Source organism: Cyprinodon tularosa, unplaced genomic scaffold (assembly GCF_016077235.1).
Source record: "Cyprinodon tularosa strain WSP-4 unplaced genomic scaffold, ASM1607723v1 ctg62, whole genome shotgun sequence".
Taxonomy (NCBI): Eukaryota; Metazoa; Chordata; class Actinopteri; order Cyprinodontiformes; family Cyprinodontidae; genus Cyprinodon; species Cyprinodon tularosa.
In genome coordinates this window covers 1,191,388-1,212,112 of record NW_024039363.1, presented here as the reverse complement: position 1 = coordinate 1,212,112, position 20,725 = coordinate 1,191,388, and the positions used below count along the sequence as shown (strand labels likewise).

Below are 20,725 nucleotides of genomic sequence, written 5' to 3'. Positions count from 1 at the left end.
ACATTTATTAAACATACAACAGAGCTTGAGTTGGTTTCCCCATAAAGACACACAAACAAAAAGCAGCAAAACTGGCCAATACACCCAGCCAACGGGAACCTTACCATCACCTGCCCGGCAAAGCTCATCTTACAGGCAGGCCGGCAGCTCAGACATCTGCAATGTTTACACACATTTCCTGTCATGCTTTAGATCACCACAGTTCCATTTAGTGTGACACAAATCGAGACAGTGAAACCAGAAGAAGAAGCCAGAGGTCTAAAAACAGCAGCGCCCTAAGAGGAAGCTACAGATGGTTATCAGCGGACAAGAGGAGGGGGAAGGGAAAAGGTCACTGAAACAAAAAATAAAAACAAGGCTGGAGATGTTGTTTTCTTCTGTTCAACATGAACCAAAAAGAAAATGGATTGCATTACAATTCCTAGAGCTGAATAAACTTGAATGAAATTTAATGAGCCAAATATCCTTATTAACATGCATCTGGAATAATGTTAACAATCCGACAAACTAAACACATTTGGCTTAAAAAGTTTCTGATATTCTGATTGTAAATAGACAAACCTGCAATTAATCTGTTTGATGTAAATAATGTCTGTCTGATAAATTAAGTGAACTTTCCTTTGCTACCTTTTTTTATTTATATTGTTGGTTGTTTTTTAGGATTTTATATTCTGCTTCTGAACCCCTGGAATCTTTTTTTTTTTTTTTACCTGTTATAATTTTGGACGCAGAGTTCATGAGGCCATTACCACTGTCGTTAGCTGTGGGCTGTGGTGGCGGCGGCATGTTGGGTCGAATCCTCGGCTTCGGGGCAGGCCTGGCGGGGCGAGGCAGAGATCCGGTGGCGTATGGTGGCGGAGTATCAGGAGGTGTGGGAGTTCTTGGGGGAGAGGGCTCTGTGTCTCCCTGAGGGGGGTGCTGGGTTTGAGGAGGTTGTGGTGGTGGGTGGCTCGGGGCATGGATGAAATCTTTGCTGGAGTGACGACGAGTGGCGAGGGGGGGGTGACCAGGAGAGCCGGGTGGCTGAGGGCTGCTGGACTGAGAAGCATATGGGCTGGCCACTTTGGGTGGAGCTGGGGCCTGCTTTTTGGTGCCTTAAAAGCAGAAGATCAGAAAGATTGAAATAACCCCCCTTAAACTATTATAGGTTACAACCTCAAAAGACCTTCAGTGCATTTTAGTGACAATTTACATACAAATCAACACAGTAGCACATAATTGAAACTGCATTTATTATTTTTTTCCAAATAACATTCTGAAATATTGGTATTGAGGACTTGTTTTTAATCTTGCCAAAATTAAAACGTTTCCCTTAATTAAGAAAAGCAAACCAGCAGTATGATACTACAAACAGCATATATAGTGCAGCTGTAAGACTTTTGGGGTGTGTCTCTACCACCTTTGCACATTTAGAGAACTCATTTTATCAACTATGTAAGATAAAGGGCGGCAAGTCACTGAACAAAGTGCTTCTATTTACAGTGATTCAAGTAACAATAAGATTCAAGTTTGCACTGTGAGCCATTCTAACATTCTAACATATGAATAGCCTTTTGTATAACTGTGTTAAAGGCCACTGTCCTAATGGAAGGTAAACATCTGTTTTCTCCTACTGGTTTACCTCCAAATCTGGCCAATGCATGGCTCCACCCTTCACATTAGCTTAGACCTGCTTCCCACCTAAGGAGTAACATCCTCACAACAAGTGACTGCTGCCACTGCCCTGTTTACCGGAGAAATGCATGCAGAATAAGGGGATTTTTGTTAATTCTTAACCAAACTGTTTTGCACGTTTGCAATTAAAATCAAATCTAACCACAACACCTTGTGTTGCACTTTCCTATGCCTTCTATAAGGTCTGTGGCAAACCCTTTTTGGTGGTAGACTGACCATTTTGGTGAATGTCTATTTTTGTGTTTGTTTTCTCACTTCTGATCACAACTTACTGACTATTAAGGTTCATTTTGGGCTAATTGGTACAGCAAATATATCCAAGCACCTTAAAAAAATTTCTTAACATGTTAAAAAACAGAAATGTTCTTCTTTTTAATTTATAGTTGTGTAACTTCATGCTGCCTAATCACATAAAATCTATTTGAAATAAAGAAGAGTTTGTGTTTGTAACATAAAACTCCTGTTGAGCGTTGTAAAGGGAATATCAGGGTGGAAACCGTTCTCACCTCTGCGGACCATACGTGGACTCGGCCCTGTCGACCCACCCGGTGAGTGCGAAGTTCCGGCTGAAAGATGAGGTGAACCTTTCCTCTGCGGAGGAGGGGTGGCCTCTCGGGCTTGGCTGTAGAAATACAACAGAACAAAATATTAAACCCAGTCATCAGTACCTAACTGCTACAAAACAAGGCCGACTGCAGGTGCAAAATCAAAACAACCATGCAAACACACAATGACAAACACTTTTTCCATCCAAACACTTGACAGAGGTCAAAACAAGAGGAGTGACTCAAGAAAAGAGCAATCAAGGTAACAAGCAAAAAAGAAAACAAAAGTGTGCCATCAATGTGCTGCATGCAAAACAAAGAAGGCCAAAAAGCAGTTAAGCACAGGATTGGCCATTAAGATATCTTTAAAAATAGGTTCATCATCATCTCAAGCAGAACGCAGAAGAGAAACAAGCGCATGATCAAAGCAGAACTTGATTATCATTGCACTGAATTATTCATTTCTGAAGCTGTGTTAAACGTTGTGCATGAAGTAGAGATGATTGTTCTAAGATCCAGAATGGTTCTTACAGTTACCAATCAAACACATGGCATACACAAAGGGTGGGCGGGGCTCCGGATTGGTTGATTGGCTGCGAGCAGACGGAGTTACGTTGACACCTCAGCTCACTCCTTACCTGCTGTCCTCTGTGCTGAGCTGCGTTAAAACCTGAAGCTGCACTGCGGCTGCCTGGACCCCACCCCCCTGAGCTTCAACGCCAGCAGCAGTGGCGGCGGCAGCGCTCAGACCCAGCTGCTGAGCCTCTGGACCTGGAGACTGAACCGGAGGGGACTGCGGCACATGCTGGGTGGAACCCAGGGTCTCCAGAGGGGGCAGTGTAGATTGGAAGGTGGGTGAGGTTAGTGGTGGCTGCTTTCTATTTACAGTGCCGGTTCTGCGTGGAGCGGGCTCCGGATGTTTGTTAACAGGGCTAAGAAGGAGGGGGAAAGAGAGGGTGAAACAGCACGCCAACCATATGCAGGAGACCAAGAGAGACAGTGAGGAGAGTAAGAGACATGTCTTGACATACAGAGAGAGATGATACTTCCTGAGTGCAGTGAAACCAGCCCAGGAGGAAGAACCAAAAGAGGACATAAAACCACATGACAGTCACCTTTCAAATACGGTAATACTGAGCTGCACTCCGCTGCTAGAATAAAAGATACAGAGGCAACAGCACAGAAACAAGAAGCAACACAGGAAGCCCACACAAAGTATAAACCTACAGAGAGACCTAAGCTTTAATCAGAAAACAAAAAAAGATGACAAGAGTACAGAACAGCAATACAAAGAGATATAGACAGAATCATGGCCCAAAAATGAAAGTTAAAATGTCTAAAAAAGCAAAAAGGTTTTGTTACCATAACTATGAAACTGTATGTGAAATCTCATTAGCATATCAGACAATACGTGCACGGATAACAAAGAACATCCTCCCTTCGTTTACTGCTCAGTAACTGAATGCATTAGAGCTACATCCTGCTATGGCACAGCTTTGAAGTCTGGGCTAGGCAGATCTTCAGTGGGCGTCTCGGTGACCGTGATGGACTCGTCAGCCACTACGTAAAGGGCCGACACCGCCGGGCCCCGCGACTCCTGCCTGCTCGGTGTCTTTGGGCGGGATGGCAGGGCGAGAGGCAGGCTGAGGCTGAGGTTGGGACGAGACGTGTACCTGTCTTTACGGGGCGTGTGAGCATCCCCTTCATGCCCAGTGCTGCCGGGGCGCTTCCTCTCCAGCACGGGATCTAGGTCGGGGGTCGGCGGGTGGCTTGGCATGGAAAACATGCCCGAAACATTGAAGTCCACCTCTGAAAAAGAGAAGGCAGTTGGCAGAGTTTAAATGGTTTAACGCCAGAAAAAGAGCAGACAAATATAAATGTTTATCACATTACACATTACAGAATTCAATGTACTTAACTGACATACAAACGCATGCCACAGCTAAAATGTAGAGGAATGTGTTCTGTTCAAGTCTGCATCTATAAGACTACGTGTGAAGCTAACACTGCCCATATCATCCCTGCAGTAAAATATGGTGATGGCGGTATCATCCTGGGGAGGAATCTTGATTGTTGAAGCACCTACACTCTCCATCCAATGACTGACTGAGCTGGGGCTTGATAAGAAGAGTGAGCACCAATTTTCAGACTCTAGATATGCAAAGCCGCTAAAGACAAAGCCTAAAACATTTGCAGCTTTTATTACAGTGAAAATGTGGATCTGCCATGTCTCAGTCTCAGGGAAGCAGCATAGAATTGCACATAATGCCATTTACATTTTTATCAAGTATCCCAATTCAACATTATTTGATACTTTGTGCCCATCTGTCAAATCTACAAGTAGGGAAAATGAAAACAATAATCAAATAAATTGGAGCTAAAGAAATTATTTGCATTTTTTTTTGAATAAGCAATAGCTGACAAATTAAGTAAGGTTTTTCCATTCAAAATAATTGTTATTGATGGAAGCTGGAATGTTTTGGCTTTGTGTTCATGCTTTTATTATTTCCAAACAGCCAGGTCAAGATGTAGTTACTTTTAAAATGTCTTATTAGCAGCTTCATGTACTCATGCAATATGTGTTTATTTCAGGGAACAGTGTTTCCTTCATGTAGTTTCTATTTTGATATACCGCTCATAGTTACTCTTACATTCCTATTCCTCACACTGCAAAACAAGAATACTGCTTAAGTATATTTACACTCAATCATGCTATTTCTTTAATTAATTAACCCAAATTAATGTGTTAAGTCAGAGCTTTGAAAAAAAGAAATATCATTTAAAAAAACAACAATAATTTTAACATATTTTTTTGTTTTCAAAGTGAATTTGCATCTTCAAGCATCTCTTTATGGAACAAAAGGATGAGGCTGGACTGCGCTACCATAAAGTAACGACAAAATACTCTGCTTCTGCTGCATGCAGACAGGAATCTGTTTTCTTTTCTGTTCTTGAACCAAACTTTCGAGGAAGATGGAAATAATTCTGTAATTGTAGCAAATGTTTTACCGTCAGGGAAGAACCAGTCAGCATGTTGGATGATGGGTTCTATGATGGCCCCAACATGGACAGACGTAGCTGCAGCCATCTCTGCCAGCGTCCTAAATGTTACCAAAGCAGCACAATAATAAAAGGACAGAGCTTTTAGTGTACATACTTTATTGTCAAGAAAACAAAAAACAATGAGAACGTATTTTACCCCTCTGTTTTGGCCCAGAGCAGGTTGGGCCCCAGGACGATGGCAATGTTGCTAGGAGTCATTTTATTGAACTCACTTTCCTGAGCCAGTTTAGCCAGGAACTTCACCAGGTACCTACAGAGGAAACAACCAAAACTCACTTAACTCAAAGAAACTTTGATTGTTCGACATTATTTTTGTTGTTCTATTTGTAATTGAATCAAACCTTTAATAGAACTGCCTTTAAATTCCACTATCCTATCTACAATTGATTAGAAGCTACAAGTCTGTCTAAATATACATAATAAATCTACATCGTAATAACATTGCTCATTCTTAATGTGCTGGGTCTGGAAAGGGAATCACTTCCCACATAAGCTTGTACTAGTTGGAAATCAGAACTTAGTTTATAACATTGAGTGTTTTCCTGTGTGCTTCTAGTTTAATGACATACAAACCATCAAAAGTGCAAATAAATATTTTATATCACAGCCATAATAGAAAACCAACACTAGGCTACTCAGACACCTCCAACTCGGCTAAAAAGAGAACGCAAAATGTTTTAATTTGCTGATATCTATAGTTTTAACACTTGACGTCATTAAATTCCATAGAAAAAAACACAGTTTGACCAAAACCTCAGATCACTTTAACTGCTGTAACTTTTCTGATTTAAATTAATTTTATTTTAGTCCTGGTAAAGTCTTAATCATCTGAAATGCTTAGATTTACAATCAGAGCTGTTAAAAAGCGTATTGAAACAGTATTTAAAAATGACGCAAGAGAACCAAAAGCTTTTAAGGCAAAGTCAAACAACAGGATCAGATTAAGATTAAAGTTGTGTAAACTATTGCCTTATGAAAAAAATGGTTGATCAGATTATATTTTTGAATTTTGTTACATCTGACAGAAATTAGTTGTCTGTAGCATTCTAAACCAAAAAAAAGCTATGAAATATTAATGAAATTGACAGGAATTTAAAGAGAAGAGAAACCAATACTGGAGACATTTTTTAAGCTATTTAGCATATGTTAGGAGATGCTAAACTGACTGGCGTGTTTTAGGGAGAAGTAATGTGTGTTTTACATTTATCCATCTCCAAACTGCGGCTACAGCCACTGCTGATTGCTAAGATGTCTGTGCACGATGAATAAATATTTTTTAATTATTAGATTTCTGCAACATATTTTCAACAAGGTTTTTTTTTTCTTTACAGACAGGCTTTATATTTGTTGTTCTTTAAATTTAATATTTCATTTATCTTTTTTTACAGCACTTCTTGTCTATCTGAAACGTGGCTGATTGATGCTCCTACCTGAAGTTAGCTTTGTGAGCCTTTGGCAAATGGTCACATGCCACCCAAAGGGCCTGAAGTCTCTTGTCAGAGTCAGATATACTGAAAATGCAGATTAAACAATTGAATTAGTACCAGGAAACTTATCTTTTACAGGATAATAAAAGTCAGAGCTGTGTTTGTGTGTGTATGCTTTATTACTTGGAGGCGTTTATCCACTCATCATAAAGGCTAAACGTCATTAAAGGCTCAGGTAATTCCCTTAGGTAGGACTTGAGGGCTCCTGCAAATGGCACAGATATACTATGAAATAAAAAAATAAAGTAACATAAAAATCGAATGGTTTTACTTTCATCAAACTGCAGCGGAGGATGTACCAGCGACTGCATGTGGATCTGAGTAGAACTCCTCGAGTTGCGAGGTGGAGCAGTCTAAGGCTGCTTTCAGCTTTTTAAGCTTTGAAGCTCCAGCAGCAATCCGGAAGAGTCCCTGGGAGGATCATGAGGAGGAGGAAAAAAATAAAAAATCAGCACAGTATCTGCACACACAGCTCTGGTAAACACTTTAAAAACCAAGAAGCTAAAGCAGCGCTGGGAACAGGAAAGGAGAAGCAGATATCTATCAGAAACAAGAGAGGAACCGTTCCATTACTGACAGAACTGTTTTCTCTGTTTGACGGAACCCCAGACAGTCAAATCACAATGGTTTGGTTTCACTTCATAAAAATGCTGAAATCACTCTCTACTGGGAGCCCAGCAGTACTGCTACATTTTAGGAGTGCAACATCAGAGAGGATAATGCCAAACAGATGTCCACACATAGACAGGTTTTATCCCTGCAACACTAAGACTAGCTAACCAAAACTTGGCAAAAGATGTTTGCAAACTGCAGATTTCACCATTTCTGAAGCCTCATCATCTCCTAGATCAAATGAACAGAAGCATTTATTATTTGATGGACACAAATCTAAGCCCAAATTACAGTTAAAGGCACACCGCAGACTTTTTGACCTAAAGAGTTGACGCAAATCATTGGCAGAGGAGCTGTTTTTACATGTGTAGAGCTAGCAGTTATGCCCATAGTCGGCCCTCGAGAGCTACTGTCCGGCAGGTTTTAGATTTTTACCTACTAATTCTGATAATTGCAGTTCAGCAAAACCCTGTTAATCAGCAATCAGTTAAAGTCAGCTGTGCGAGAGCAGGGAAAACCTATAACGATACGGGAGATTGGGCGATTTTACATCTGCGACAGCGCTGCAGCACTACCGCTCCTAGTGGTTACACGGTGTGCTTTTAACGACCATCAACTTTACTCCATCTTACCTCTTCCTTCATGCCGGTCTCCAGCAGCATCATGACGCAGGCCTCTAAAGGCAGAGCAATTTCTCGGTGGCTCTTCTTCAGGTGCTCCTCCAGCGCCGTGCCGAATGCGGGCTTCTCCATCCAGGAATCTAAATAAAGTAGAGGAGCAATTAAACTGAATGATCAGTGAATAATATTTGCTGAACTAAAACATTTTGTATCTATCCATACTACAGAACTACACAATGAACAGAGGGCTTGTATTTTTACACAAGTTTTTCCCCTCACTATTTAAGTGAAATTCAGTTGTTGCTTCCTCACTGTTTCTGCTAAATGACTTCCAAGGTGTTCAGATAATTCCAGCGTCCTGGGAGAACAGTGCATTAATCAGCTAAAACACATATATGAAAGCCATCATTTGCACACAACCCCTTAAAATCACTGCAAACCATTCAATGAGACAAATTATACAGGAGTCCAATTGCCAGCATTTGCTTAGGCGCATTAGCTGTGATGACAACAGTGCCAGCAGCAGAAGAGAGTTTATCGAGGTGTGTTGAGTTAATGAAGTGTAAAGCTGCTGATAGGCCAAGTGTGACTCAGACGTTTGTGGTTTGAGTTAAATTTAGAAACAAGTAATGAAGTGTCTTAAGTGGCATTGGGTCTGAACATTATGGCACATTTTAGCATATTGACAAGAATACTAGCGTTCATTGTGATAGAGGAAGGGAACACAGCAATCAATTATGATTAACTGTGCTCTATTGACCTTGGAAAGATAAAAGAATAGAAAAAAAGAGGAAAATTTGCCTTCCAACCTTTTTAAAGAAACAGGGTTTAATAAATGTTTTAATGGTTTCATTTTCCCTAACTTAACTGCCTTATTGGTCCACACAGAGAGCCACTTATCGCCGATTTGTCATTCACCAGCAATCTATCTCTCTAACGTGTTCTCACTGAGATGGCTGAGATCACAGTCCCAAGTTCAGTATGATGCTACTGCCCAATAAAGCTAACTTTTATGGATTTGGATTCTTTTTATGTAGTAGTCATGCAGAGGTCCTCACCTTGCTGCAGTTGGATTGTGGGAATAGCTGCTTCTAGAGCTGCCAGGGACCTCCTGTGATACTCTGCCTGAGCCTCTAACAACTGCAGCAAACACAGATAATAAACCTTTCATGAATCATTCATTTGGATCCCATAGTGAACTGTTAAACTCTGATGTACTCACCATGACATAATAGCGAGCGTAATCTCCCTCTTTTGAAGCAAAGCTGTACATGTCTGCAGAAAGCTGGTCCTGGAAGATGAACCAACATTTATTATTCACACACAGAATATTTGACAGTGTTCTTACCCTTTTTTGTGCATTAACAATAAACTCCTCATTACAGCACTGGTAAACCCCAGCTGACAGAACTTTGACCTTCCATTAATAATGTGCCTTGAACGCCTGTCCTGAGCCGCTCCTTTCATAAGACCTCCTTTGTTCAGCCACTTCATTAAACTGAGGAATGTGCACCTATTAGCTCTAACAAGCCTCCATTAAAGTCCAGATACAGCAGATTACCCCACTGTTACTGATCGTTACCTTGCATATTTCTACTTTGTTGATAGCCTCGTCCATCTCGTCCTTGAGTGAGTCTACTTTAGCTGCCATTGCCTGGTTGCTGGACTTAATCGCCTGGACCCACCTGAGGGAAACAAACAAAGTATCACCATACAATAAAAAGGTAACAGAAATATTCATATTTACTGTGTAAAACACATTAAAATGCTATTTTCCATGTAAGTGTGTTCTTGGTGAGCCTGAATTAAATCTGATCTTAAGTAGCCATATGGATTCCAACAGCTGGGAACGAAAACTGCCCCCAGTGCTCTGTTCATATCAATCATTCTACGTATTTATTTATAATAATCATGTATGTTCATACTTTGACTTTAGAGAGATTTGCACTACTAGTGCCTCTGCAGTAAGCACCAACATTGACACCGACATCTAATTTTTTTAGCTTTTTCACACTGGATTTGTCGTGTCTGCATTTTCACAACTCTGGGAGTTATGAAAATATGCTAACTGGCTTCGTCCCATTACAAACCTTGGTTACTAACCTTGGTTGTTAGACTTCTTTTACTGTCATTTTGCTACAAAAAAACAAATTTTCGTTTTGCACAGTTCTCAATACATTTCCATTTGTTAAAGTGCAGCAATGATCAAATGTAAACAATTGGGGAGAAAAACACATGGTGCAAAAAAAACACATTGATATGGATAGTTTAATGTTATTGTAAATATACAGAGAAGGACTTTAGTTGCTAAAAAATAGAGCACCGTCAAAGTGTAAAAAACTAAATTAAGAAATAATGTCAGCAGGCTGCTGTAATCGTTTAGAATAACGTATGTGAAACGTCATATTTCTTGGCTATGCCCCTTTAAAGCTGATCATAATGTTTGTTAACGTCGGAATTGGTAGAAAGTTAAAACAAAAAAATGCACTAATTTCTTGTTTTTGTATTTAGCAAATAGAAAGATTTTCAATAATTCAATTTTATCTAAGACTTGAAAAGTTTTGTGTAGTTTAATATCAGATTATGAGGTTGTTTTTAAAAGATTTGTTTTAATTACATCCATTCCAATAAAAAAAGGTTTTAGCCAATGACTTATTTCTTCCTTTGATGCTGTGTCCCTATTTGTGAATGGTAGGAATGGCATTTTTCCCTTGATGTTCTGATAAGAGGCCCTGGGGAGGATTCGCTAAAACGTAGTTGCTGTGGATTGGTTTATTTAATTCATTTCAGGTGGTCTTTAATCATGCCAAGCTATTGCTTGTCCATGAGGCATTATAACACACTCAAGCCTGAAGGCCCCATCTGTTCTAATGATATGCAAATGTAAAATGTTTGTTCTGGAACAGGGATGTTCCGGTCCACATTTTTCTCACTTATAGTCAGATTCCATTTATTGAATTTGGATATTTGTAGATCCCAATACTTTTCTGATATGAGAGCTCTGTTTGCTTTAATGGTTCAACAGTTAACTTTGATTTTCTCAGAGGCCGTAATAAGTTCCTCTCAACTAGCAAGTATATAATGTATGAACGTGCAGATTTATATCCCAAAAGGCAACTTGAGATTAGTATGAGGTCAGAAAAGGAAGTAATAAAAACAGTGAAATGTGCTGACAGGATACATTCCATTCTGAGAAAAATATGGAGCTGTAAGGGTTCAACTAGACTATGCTATTTAACTAAAGACAGATGACTATAAAGGGTTAAACTTTACAGCTTTTTGAGAAACTTAATTTCTCAGTGGAAACAGACTGAAAAAAATCTAGCCCTACGGACCTGGCTCATTTTCACTAATATCCCATCTTGAATTTTCTTTCATGTTGGAACAGATACAGATTTCAATATTGGTTGATAAGCTCTATTCTGGAAGGAGAAAGTCTCTGAATATAAACATATCTAGCCCAGAACAAAAATCACAAAAAGATTTTGGCTGAAAGTGGTGAAAGGGTCATCCTCCACAGGAATCAACAAGTTCTGCACCATCATTTAAAAAAAAAGGAAACTAAAAAACATTTTTGTCATAATTGCCCAAATTTAAAGAGAAACCAGAGAAGACAACAAGTATGATAAATTAAGAATGATGGGGAGGAACTGATGTCTTCATAGAGCAAAAAAAATGTGTAGAAATATTTCAGCAATATTTAAAGATATCGTTCACAACTTTAATGCTTGAGTACAAGACTGGGTCTTTTACATGGAAAATGGCCATAAGCATGCCACCAAACTATAGATGGCCAGTTCTCTCTTAAGAAAGAGATTTGTAATCTCAACAAAATCTGTTAAAGGTTACATTTATATATACATATCAAGGACAAAACACCATCCCATTAAATCTTTCTCAGCAGATCCACAAGTTGATTTCTAGTGAACAACTTTTTCTTTTTACCCGATTTAATGACAAAGAGGCTCTTTTCTTTAGTTTTGACTCTTTCAGCAAGGTTTCAACCAAAATGAACAACATGTCAAGTTGGACATTAAAAACTAGAGTCTTCAAGAATTGAAGTGCACCTTGCTTTTGCAGAGTCATAGTCCAGAACTAGCTTGGCGAGTTGCTTCCTCTGTTTCAGTATGTTAGGAATCTCCACCTGTGGAAAAAAATATGAAAACAACAAGACCTATGATGCATCATAGCCCTGAAATCTACTTTCCTGTGAGTCTTCAAATTACACACCCAATTTAATGCTAAAGTTAACAGAACAGCTGTTACAGAGCTGCTGCATTCCAGATCCTGAGTCATTTTCAGGGTATAAACTAAGCATTAGTGTCTGTTTTCTTTACCTCTGCCAGCTGGTTGAGAGGATCCAGAATCTCTCTTTCGATCTGAAATTCATGCTGCAAAAGTTCGTTGGCTAAGCGGCTTTCTGTATCCCCACACACATCCAGCATCTTGCTGCAACACAGAAAGATATGCTTATTTGACCACTTTCACAATATTTCACAAAGTCTCCAGCAGAAACAACTAAAGCTTTTTTTCCCCAGACATTCAAAAAGTATTATTCAATGCTACTGTTATAAAGCCTGGAGAACGTATTCATAGCCTGTGGATTTTTTTGTCAGGTCAATTCCAGAGGATTCCAGTAATATTTTATGTGATGAAGTAACATAATAATAGTGCATAGATGTTTTTGAAAAGAAAAGAATACATGGTTCAACCATTGTCAGGATTCAATCAAAAAGCTATGAGGATAGAGGCAACTACAGGTTGGAGGTTTTCAGAGGATTTAACTTAAACAACATGTCAGTATGTGGGATTTTTATAGCACAGTACATGTTACTGAGTAACAATAAGTGGTCTGTAGTTATGTGGAACATTTTTCTCACAATATATATTATTTCAATATTCTGGTGATTTTTAATAGAATTGAAGTAAAGAAGACGGGCCCTACTGAAATACTTGCATCTTAAACATACTGTAAACTAAGAATTTCACAACTTTGTCGATTAAGTATTCTCTGCAGTTTAGGTAAAACAAACAATGGGAAACTAATAAGTCGTCACCGGATTACTGGCAGTAATACAGGAACCAGTGCAATGTAAACTACACTGAGTATTTGCTAATAGGCTAAAGATTAAAAAGTTTCATTCATTATGTTATTAGTTTTTCTTACAATTGACAAAACAGCTAAACAATTCAGATCTTCTAAGGGTTTTTTCATTTGGAAAATGTGATGGAAATTACGTTAACATATTTAATGGACCAAAAATAAGGATAAATTAATAAGATAAGTGATAATAAAATGAGAACATCCCTGTGGTTCTCCCTTTATGAATCCTGGATAACTGAGCTGTTCTGCACATCCTCTCTGGATGTCTTTTCTTTGGTGGCTGATCTTTGATAAATAAAATGCAATTGTTCTTTTTCTTTTTGCGGAGCTCCTATAAAGTTTGAGCGGCAAATCTTCAATAATTTACAAAGAGAATTATCCTAGTGCAGATGAGATAAGATAACAATCTAAAATGACATACCTCGTAAGAACTATCTTTGTTCAGTATCTAGCACGGTGAATAGGTGGGAATACGGACTGGATATGAACCTGGCTAGTCCTTGTGTGTTAGCACTAAGGTTGCATTAAAAACGCGGACTGTTTTTTTTTTTATCATCATGGTATTTTTACACATAAATAAGTGGAATGAAGTTGAGTTTTAATGTCTGTCGTTGTTATTGTGAGAAATTGGGAATATTGAGTGAGTGTGTGTAAAGACACTGGGATGGGTGAGTCTCACTCCCAATAGGTGAGAGTTGACAGCCCTGCACTTTACTTTCAAATGATGGACTAAACAGAGATCGGTGAGACATTAATAGTTTTTCAATTCTGTTTCATTGCTAAATCCATCCTGACTTGTCTGCTATGTTTGTTTGTTCTCATAAAAGACTGTTTTTTTCATGAATTTTCTATAACAAACATCTAAGATTGATGCATAAAATCTCCACAGAAAACATTTTCAAGGCACCTTAAATCTCCAAATTAGTGATTTCTCACCCAATCAGGCTCTCGTCTCCCAGCTGAGTAGCACCTTCTAGCATGGTCTGGGACAGTCCTGCTAGCGGCAGCTTTTTCTGCAGCAAGACATGATAACAAAATTAAGCGCTTTCAGAGGAAAATGAGTACGTTTAGTGCAGAACAAGTCTGACAATATCTTGTTTTGAGAAGTTCATTGATAACAATTAAAGAAAGTATGGCAGAGAAACAAGATAATGGATTTCTGCACCATTTTAATCTTTCAGTTTTGTTAATGGCACTGAGTCACAGGAGGAATTTAGTTTGCAGGAAGCCATGTTTCATATCTGTGTGTTACATAAAATGAGAGGCTGTGTGTTCTCTGCACCTGTAAACCTAAAAGGTGTGTCAGCGTTATAATTTCTGCATCTGCCATCCATGAGGCGCAGAAGTACCAGTAACATTTCCCAGTGGGAAAAAAGAAATGTTTACAATCTGATCTGATGGTAAAGTTGAGTTCAGCTAAATATTCAACTCAAATAAAAGAGTAAAGGCTATAATAACAGCTGATTCGTCTTACAAATCTTTTGTCCGTGTCAGGACCAAGTTGACCCTGCAGACAGGACACCAGCCTTTTGTGCATGTTGTGCGAGGCCAGCCGCACCAGCTCCATCCGCCTCTCGATCTGCATGCACACACAGACCAAAGGAAAAAAAATCAGACAAACAACAATTTAAAATGAGAACAAAGCAAACATTAGGAAAGGATTGGTGCACTGATCCGAACCAGGGTGAAGGAAACATAAACCTTCCATCTTCCTGTTCAACTGATACGACCCAGGTGAGGCCAACAAATCAAAACACACAGGCTGAATAAGCACACATTTATTTGCAAAGGTTTCCATCCTGTCCTTGTTATGAGGGACGTCATGGAGGGTCTGACTGTGTCCTGGAGCAGAAAAAAAGGCAGCTGTCGCAAAAAGACAGAAGGATGCATCAAGTGGGAATATAGTGTGCTAGTTACTTAGGGAAGGGGAAGCTTTCTGACATAACAGTATGAGAAACAATAGAGAAGAATACATGAATCATATCCACTGCATAGCTGCATAACAGGTTATCCATCTTGAACAGGTATTATACAAATATTACCTGCTGTTTTACATGCCTTAACACTGCAACTATAAACATTGCAAAGGCCATCTTTTAACAGTGAAATCTCTGTTTGACAACAGACTACCTATGCAAATGAAAGTCATATTCGGGTTTTCATTAAAAAAAATTTCTACCCTCCCAATAACACATCTCCAGGTGCACAGTAATATAAGGCGTGACACAAATGATCAGAGCTCTTTTGAGTACTTCCAATTGTTTTATTCTTTTGTTTTGCCTTTTAATAACTGTTTTAAATTAAATGCATTGTTTAAATGGGTTGACATCTGGTGCAGAAAGCGTTTGGATTAGGGCTGCAACTAACAATTATTTTGCAAATCAATTAATCTGTCAATAATTTTTCCAATTAATCGATCAATAATCGGATAGCCAAAGGTTCCTTAAAGAAGACTTTTTATGAAATTAACCAAGTTAAACTAAAAATGTTCCACTTCTGGATTGGTTCTGGATGGAGCATATTGACAGGCAAAAACCAATTGTTTATCCTCATAAATGCAAAATGTTTCTATATATATATTTTTTTTTTTTACAATTTTGATATAATTACCCTCTAAGTGGGTTGCTCTGGCAGCTAAAAGCATACTTTACAGTCTCTATACTCCAGTAAACCATTAATCAGTTACAAAATAAGTTTGTTCAATAATCGATTAATCACGATTAATCTGATTAATTGTTTCAGCCCTAATTGGGATTGCCTATAGGAAAACTCTATGGAGATAAAACACAAGTAGGCACATTGTGAGGGAAACTAGGCAGACAGGCACTACACTCCAGTGCTCAAAGCAAGGTGCGACCCATTTTTACATCTTTTTCTACATGTTGAAATTAAAACAAGTTTTTTGATATCTAGTATCTCATGATAAATACCAATTAAGGTCCTTTGGAAAATAGTCAGCAACAGATGTGTAAAAAGTTAAATTGTGAGATGAAGAATCTGACAACAGCAGTGTGCATAAAGCAGTGTACTATGTTTGTAAAATAGTTCTCACATTTCTTTCTCTTGAGGTCTTCACATTCTGACTTTTGATTGAAGCCATAAATGGCTGCGTGCCTGTTCAGTATCATCATCCCTTTCCTTTCTTGGTGTAAACATAAAGCTGCGGCCCAAGATCTGAGTCTATTTGCTATCAGATCTGCTATTATCCTCTTCCTTCACTTTTATCCTGTGTAATTCAGTGCTCCTCTTGGAGTGAAAGATAGACACTACTCCTCCCATTTCTTTTCCTTCTCCTTTTTTTTTTCAGCCAAACCACTGTTAGATTTTACTGCCTAACAAGGATCCAACAGTTTCAGTCCAACATGAGTTGACTAACTCTAAGAAAATCAACAAAAAGGTTTGAGAGGATGCAGTGTTTCTTTAGAATAAACGATTTCCAAGGGTATCATAAAGGATTAGAGGGAAGAGGGAAAAGTATGAACAACTTCAAGTCTAGAGGGAAGTTTGGAATGTTTTCAGAAAATATGAGGATTAGATTTCTTTTAGTATCATTATGTTTTAAACTGCCTACCTCTACTGTTGCTTAATAAAACATTCTCAAAACACAAGCACACGCTGAAATGCCAAACAAGGAACACCTTGATTAACTGTGGTTAGTTGGAGAAGAAAAAAAATTCTCTCGATAATAGTCACAGACAAGCCAACACACACTAAAAAACTTTTTCCACGCTGCTGTTACTGCACCATCCCATGGGTCATACTTAATGGCACTTTTTATGTTTTCTTTCTTCCAAGCAGCAGTGAAAACTAAGCAGAGGGAGCTGCTGACCTTTGACCTACAACTGCAGAAAATATGGAATGCTTATAGAGTGCCGTGTGGATCATGGGAGTTTTTCAGGCTCTGGTTTGCTTCAGTCGACTGAAAAGCTGCATCACTAAACTATCTGGAAAATGACTAGCTGACCTGCTTGGCAAAGGAGCTAACCATTAGATTATGACTCAGAAACAGGATTTTTTTCTATCCAAAAACAGCTCAAAGAGTCGGAGACAGAAGCTGCTTTAATTTGAAGTAGGGAGGAGTTTGAAAATAATGCAGTAGCCAGTCGTCCTTTAAAGTCTAAATTTAATTAAACCAAATGTCCTCATGTTTTCATGTGATCCTGAACATTAGAATGCCAAAACACAACAAACAAATAAACACTTTTTTCAGTTTTGGGAAGTAAAAAAGATTAAATTTAAACAGATGTTTAACTATTGCAAGTATGATAGCATTGTCCATGTAGTAGACAAGGCTAAATATTTAACAGAAAAAGTTATATCTCCATTAGTCAGCAGTGTTCTGAATTTTATTTCAACCATCAACCCAACATTTTCTGCTCATCTAAGATTAGATCACCAGGGTGGGAGGTCAAACAAACCATTCCTGACTTGTTTTCCAGACTACAGTCCCCATCTGTGAGTTTTTAGCTTACCTCAAAGTGAGACACACAAAGAAAACCATTTAAAGGATGTGCAATGGAGACACATTGATTGGATGGCAGAACCTCCAACAGTGACTCCCGTCGTATGCTTATGATTTTGTATTGAAACTAACCTCTTTTGAGAAATACAAAAAGACAGATGTCAAAAATCACTCTGTCTATCTATTGGCAGATGTCAGCAGACAAAAAACACAAGGGACAAGTCTGAGACTCAAACAGGATTGAATTATCTTTGCTTTAAAGTGCATTTGTAACCAAGCAACATTCTGTTTTTTATTTTTGAGTGTGAGTGCAAAGTACTGTAGCAGGATCTGCTCAAATAAGGATTTCTGCACTTAAGATAAACCTGCATGAACCAATATTTAGGAAGAAAAATTCCCCAGTCCTCCTTATATGATCATTGTTTGGCATGAAAACAAACTGCAACTTTAAAAAGACTATTTTTATGCCATTATAAAAGCTTCTAATAACATAAACAATGGTGATAACAGTCAGGTCTTGTAAGGTAAATTAAAGCTATCAAGTGGTTTTAAATTTAGAATAGAGACTTAACAATATAAAGTGAAAGTCACGTATCACTATAAAAATTTTTTTACTTTCTATAACCATAGAGGAAGTTTGAACAATGAACTGATGTGAAATACAGCAGACTGTTACTAAATGAATATACCTGATTTACCAATAAGTACGACACCTCTATAACAGAAAGCCTGAAAGTCTGACATAGAGGAAAAATAGCAAATCTTATTTTGGAAAGTGAGCTTGTATTAGCGATGCAAACAGCAACCTTTAAACAGAGTGTGCACGAGGAGAAATGGGCTTGTGCATACTCTCGCACGCGTTTAATAGCGGGTTCAGGGTTATGCATGTCCATTTTTTTTTCTTTTGTTTATAGGAGAGGGCGGTTCTTTTTAAAAACTTGCAAAAATCCTTCATGTTCAAATACAGTTTGAACATGTTTAGAATAAAGAACTACAAGACTTCCACAAAACACAATGAAATAGGGCCATTTATACAGTGTGATGCTCGCTGAAAACTCTAACATACTAAAAAGGAAGCCTTGTGGTGGTGGGATGATGCGTCATCAATTCGACCAGTGTATTTTTACAGATTTGATCCTTAAAACGACAATGACCCCAAGTACAGCAGCAATTTTAACAATGAACTAAGATCTTGTATTGGTCCAGTCAAATATCAAAAGACTTTTCTGATTCAAAGGAAGAAGTGGGAATCTAAGGCAACACTGTAGCTTTGAGCCACTATGGGCGCCTTCCTCTGTTTTAGAATTTGATAGCAGAAAACTTTGAACCAGCTGATTGAGAATTCATGGAGTTACTTGTAAAGTCAAGGGCTGTGTCTGAAGGTCCGCCCTAACCACTATATAGGGCACTATATATAGGGCCCTATATAGCACCCCATTTTAGATGAGTGTCCGAATGTCTAGTGAATAAAAAAGTAGTGGACTCAAAATTCCCCACAATGCACCTTGAAAAGTAGTGATAATCCATGGTCACTAGAAGAGCAGATATATCCCGGAATGCCTTACGAGGAGAGCTCTCCTCGCAAAGCATCATGGGATCTGTTGTCACAGCGGCCTGCTGTCAGTACTCGACAATGGCGACAAATAAAGATGGCACTGGCACTATGCAGGGAGGCGGAGTTATGTGACCAACGGGGAGTGAAAAGTAGTGATCATTTGTCCGAACAGTCAGTTAACTGAGTTCTCTACAAAGTCCACTATATAGACCCCGCTCTACATAGTGATTGAGGGATTTAGGGGTTAGGGCGGACGTTTTCACACAGCCAAGGTCTCTTTCACCCCCCTAGATTAAATCCTACATTTGAGAACTAAAAAAAAAAAACCATCTGACCAGGGAAGCGACATATCAGCTTGGTTAACTAACACCCCTTTTAACTTAGTTTGCACCTGTGTTTAAGGGTAGCTCAGACTGCCAAAAAGAGGCGCTACAGGTCATGACAGGGGCGTTGCTAGGCACAAAGCTTTACTGGGGCACTGGCCCCCTACCGCATATGCCCCTCCTGCCATACACAAATTCAGACAAGCACACTGCCCCACCCTGATAAATTCCTACCAAAATTACCAGTTGAGATATTAATGAGTGTAAGAGCATATTTGTTTTAACAAACATGAACAATTTCAACATTGCAACTATAAAAAATAAGACATTACCAACTTTAAAAATAAAAAGTTTCCTTATACACATTCTGAAGTAATCATTAATTCCTAGGTTTCAGAGTTTTAGTTCAGGGGAAATTTTAACTCAACCTGAACTAAGTTTTTCTTTTATTTTTTGAGCATTAAAGTGTACCTCCTATTTTTCCTTTTTGCAAAGCGGTCAATCACTAGACTGTGACTCAGCTTAGAAAGTTCTTCCTTTTCAACTGATAAAATAGCAAGATGATGGAGCCTGTCTTGTCCCATTGGGCACCTCAGCCAAGTGTGGATCCTTCTCAACACACTGAATGACCTTTCACAACTCCAGCTGTAGACTGGGATGGTGAGGGAGATCTGGATGACCTGCGTTAGTGTGGGGAACATGGTGTTATCAAGCAAGTTGAAAACACACTGCATATCCTTGATGACAAGGCTTTCTTTTTCAACCATAAAAAGCTTTCAAACCATTTTGAATTAAATTAAAGTTTTTTTTACTCCAAATTTGTGCTGGGGATGGTGGGACAACTTCACTTGTTTAGGACCATCATGCTTTCCCCCTAAGTCACTAATGTCCCCTTCTTGTTTGTGGAAGCTGGTTGTTGCTCCCTCATCACCTTCATGGTCCTGTCTCTCCTGTCTCTCTCCTGTCTCTCTCCTGTCTTTCACCTGTCCCTTGTCTGTCAGTTTGGCCTCCTCCTCCCTTTCCTACTCCAGCACCTTCATTCTCATTCTCTACAGCAAACATTAAAAAAACGTAAATTTATAATTATGTAAATATCTATCATATTGCTTATAACGTCCCTAATGTAACTGCTTAGCTTAAATCACTAATTCATTACGGGACCTTACCTCCCTCTCTAATCTTGTTTTACTGCTTCCCTGTCTCTGCTTCGTGTGAGGAATTTCCTGATATCCATCTACAAACCAATGCAGTCATTTTCAGTTAGTAGCCTATAAATCATG

At 38.8% G+C, this 20,725-nt stretch overlaps 1 protein-coding gene across 5 annotated transcripts in view; it reads right to left on the bottom strand.

Annotated features, from left to right (window-relative positions):
* arhgap17b (Rho GTPase activating protein 17b) overlaps positions 1-20,725 on the bottom strand; it is a 37,591-nt gene that overhangs the window by 2,257 nt on the left and 14,609 nt on the right. For 2 of the 5 annotated variants that reach the window (XM_038307734.1, XM_038307735.1), the window contains exons 3-20: positions 14,580-14,684; positions 14,042-14,118; positions 12,339-12,450; positions 12,069-12,145; positions 9,584-9,686; positions 9,224-9,292; positions 9,060-9,141; positions 8,014-8,141; positions 7,069-7,180; positions 6,893-6,974; positions 6,713-6,793; positions 5,419-5,532; positions 5,229-5,320; positions 3,893-4,028; positions 2,858-3,151; positions 2,181-2,296; positions 711-1,094; positions 105-156 (exon numbers count right to left, since the gene is read on the bottom strand). In XM_038307734.1, coding sequence (XP_038163662.1) covers positions 149-156; positions 711-1,094; positions 2,181-2,296; positions 2,858-3,151; positions 3,893-4,028; positions 5,229-5,320; positions 5,419-5,532; positions 6,713-6,793; positions 6,893-6,974; positions 7,069-7,180; positions 8,014-8,141; positions 9,060-9,141; positions 9,224-9,292; positions 9,584-9,686; positions 12,069-12,145; positions 12,339-12,450; positions 14,042-14,118; positions 14,580-14,684 — 2,172 coding nt within the window. In that variant the 3' untranslated portion in view covers positions 105-148. The remainder of the gene's footprint in view (positions 1-104; positions 157-710; positions 1,095-2,180; positions 2,297-2,857; positions 3,152-3,892; positions 4,029-5,228; positions 5,321-5,418; positions 5,533-6,712; positions 6,794-6,892; positions 6,975-7,068; positions 7,181-8,013; positions 8,142-9,059; positions 9,142-9,223; positions 9,293-9,583; positions 9,687-12,068; positions 12,146-12,338; positions 12,451-14,041; positions 14,119-14,579; positions 14,685-20,725) is intronic. The other 3 variants (XM_038307732.1, XM_038307733.1, XM_038307736.1) reach the window with 2 other exon arrangements.